This window comes from Myotis brandtii, unplaced genomic scaffold (genome assembly GCF_000412655.1).
Source record: "Myotis brandtii unplaced genomic scaffold, ASM41265v1 scaffold19, whole genome shotgun sequence".
NCBI classification, from domain to species: Eukaryota; Metazoa; Chordata; class Mammalia; order Chiroptera; family Vespertilionidae; genus Myotis; species Myotis brandtii.
In genome coordinates, this window is record NW_005357075.1 from 1058438 (window position 1) to 1060651 (window position 2214).

Below are 2214 nucleotides of genomic sequence, written 5' to 3' on the forward strand. Positions count from 1 at the left end.
AGGGCCGCGACACCGGGGGGGACAAAGACACCCGGAACCACCACAGCCGCTGCAGCCGCCGCCACCGGAAGCGCCTCTCCGGAAGCGCGACCACTAGTCGGAAGCTGCCACTCTCCCGGATATAGTCCCTCCCTCCGCTCCACCGATCTCACCCTTCCCCCACGCGAGCCTGCCGTGGGGCGCCTACCCGGGAGCGGAAGTACGCCTTCCCCGATCGGATGCGCGTTAGGGAGTTGCGCCGGGGTGGTGTTCTCCCTTAAGTGTCCCATTAGAAAAATGAGCATCAGAGAATTGGTTCTTGGTCCAAAGAGAGCTAAAGTTGGACCCCAAACCTAAGAAAGTACCGCACCTTGCCTCATTCTGGCAGATCCCAAGTTTGCAGCCAGTAGAGAAGCAAACCCTTCTGACCAGAGGAGGAGGAGGCCTGTTAGTGGCTAATTTTAGGAGACATTCCTATGTCTGACTCAAGCCAATGACCCCCTTCCCAACCCTGGCCTTCCATTTAGGGCAACACACACCCACACTTCCCATCTACTGGTACCTGCAGATGGTGCTTTTCCCCTTTCTCAATTAACGAAGAGCTAGGAATCTAACAAGCTATATAGTAAGATAAACCACCACAATATTTAGGTAGACATTTACATAGTTCTCATAGACCTTAGTCTTCACAACAATGCTGGGGGTAATTAAGTCAGGAATTAGTGCCATCCATTCTCAGATATGAAACCTGAGGCCTCAATGAAATGACTTGCTCAAGGTCTTGTTGCTAATCAATGGCCATTTTAATCCACATTACCAATTCCAGCACCCGCCCTTGTCCCCTGATCTTCCCAACATCCCTCCAGTCTATCCACCCTCCAACACCCATACCCTCCCCTTCCCTATTCATGTAACATTCACAAAGCTCTTTAAAACAGTTTAATCTTATTTTATCCTCAAAACAAACCTGTGAGGTAGGTAGGTCAAGCATCATTATACAATTTGGGAGATTAAGTGGGAAGCTATGGCTCAGACAAGTTAAGGGATTTTGTGAAGGTGTAAAAGCTAGTGTGGGCTTCTGGTTTCAGCTCTGACATGTAAAGGCTAGTAGGAAGCAAAACAGCTCACAAAGGTTACTCTGCTATTCCCCGTTTTCCCTAACCCTCTCATTCCTGGTGCAGTCTTCGAGGGCTCTGCTCTATGGGCAAGACTTAAGGCAAAGACACCCTTCCCTGTCCTGGGGCTTCCAATACAGGTATTCGGAGCAAAGCAGGACTCCAGGATCAGTAACTGTCCATTGAGGAATGAAGGTCAGTCCCATCCTTCTGCAATTACCTCACCCAGAAGACCAACCTTTTGAGTGTGTGATTCAGGAGAGATGATTGGATCCAAAAGTTCACAACAGAGATACTGTACATGTATATCATGTTGCATACATACATATCTGCAACACACTGGACCCCAACAGATCACCATGCCAAAAGTGCTCCATGGATGCCTGATAAATTAGTGCAGGGATTTCTGGCAGTCAGAAAGGCGCCCAGGAAATGCCACACCTTGGGGTCTCCCAGGGAACCAGGGCTCCTCTGCCAAGCTGCTCAGAGGAGAAAGACTCGGCTCTCGCCTCAGAGAGAAGGGCGAGCATCAGCAGCTTTTCCTGGCAGTGCCCCAAAACAGCAAAGGGGCAAAAGGCAAAGAAGACTTCACTGCACACCCCTCCAGCCAGCGTCATGTCCCTGCACCAGGAGGTCTCAGGAGACAGAAAGGTTTTTTGCTCGTTGCTTCTTCACCACTAACGATGGCATAAATGTCTTCCTGAGGGGACGACATGGAAGGTCCCTTGACTCAACTCTGTGAAAAAGGAAAGGAGGCCTTAGACTCGGAGAAGGAAACGAAGGTAACAATGGCCCAGCGTGGATCGGCATTGCGTATCTGCGGGGGGAGCCTGGGAGGGTAACTGACATGATGCTTCTTCCTCCTGGGGAATTACTCAGTGTAACTGCCCACCCATCATCCACTGTGGAATCCTTTGTCTGTGTGCCCCCCACCACACACACACACACACACACACACACACACACACACACACCACACCTTGCTTGCCAAGCAAACATGGGAAGGTGGCCTAAGTTTCAGCCTTGGGAGTTAAGGTCTTGCTGGGATGGCCTAAGGAGATCCCCCATATTCTAGTACTGGCTCTGCCATTGATTCATCATGTGGCCTCAGGAAAGCGCC

The 2214-nt window shown here is 50.7% G+C and overlaps 2 protein-coding genes across 3 annotated transcripts in view; both read right to left on the bottom strand.

Moving 5' to 3' along the window:
- CCAR2 (cell cycle and apoptosis regulator 2) overlaps positions 1-174 on the bottom strand; it is a 17294-nt gene extending 17120 nt beyond the window's left edge. For both annotated transcript variants that reach the window (XM_014538302.1, XM_014538301.1), the window contains exon 1: positions 153-174. The gene's annotated coding sequence lies outside the window, so the exon portion shown is untranslated. The remainder of the gene's footprint in view (positions 1-152) is intronic.
- Positions 175-912: 738 nt separating this feature from the next.
- The window catches only part of LOC102263792 (chromosome unknown open reading frame, human C8orf58), an 8201-nt gene continuing 6899 nt past the window's right edge, over positions 913-2214 (bottom strand). The window contains exon 10 of the mRNA XM_014538322.1: positions 913-1830. Within this exon, the coding sequence (XP_014393808.1) occupies positions 1731-1830 (100 nt within the window). The 3' untranslated portion in view covers positions 913-1730. The remainder of the gene's footprint in view (positions 1831-2214) is intronic.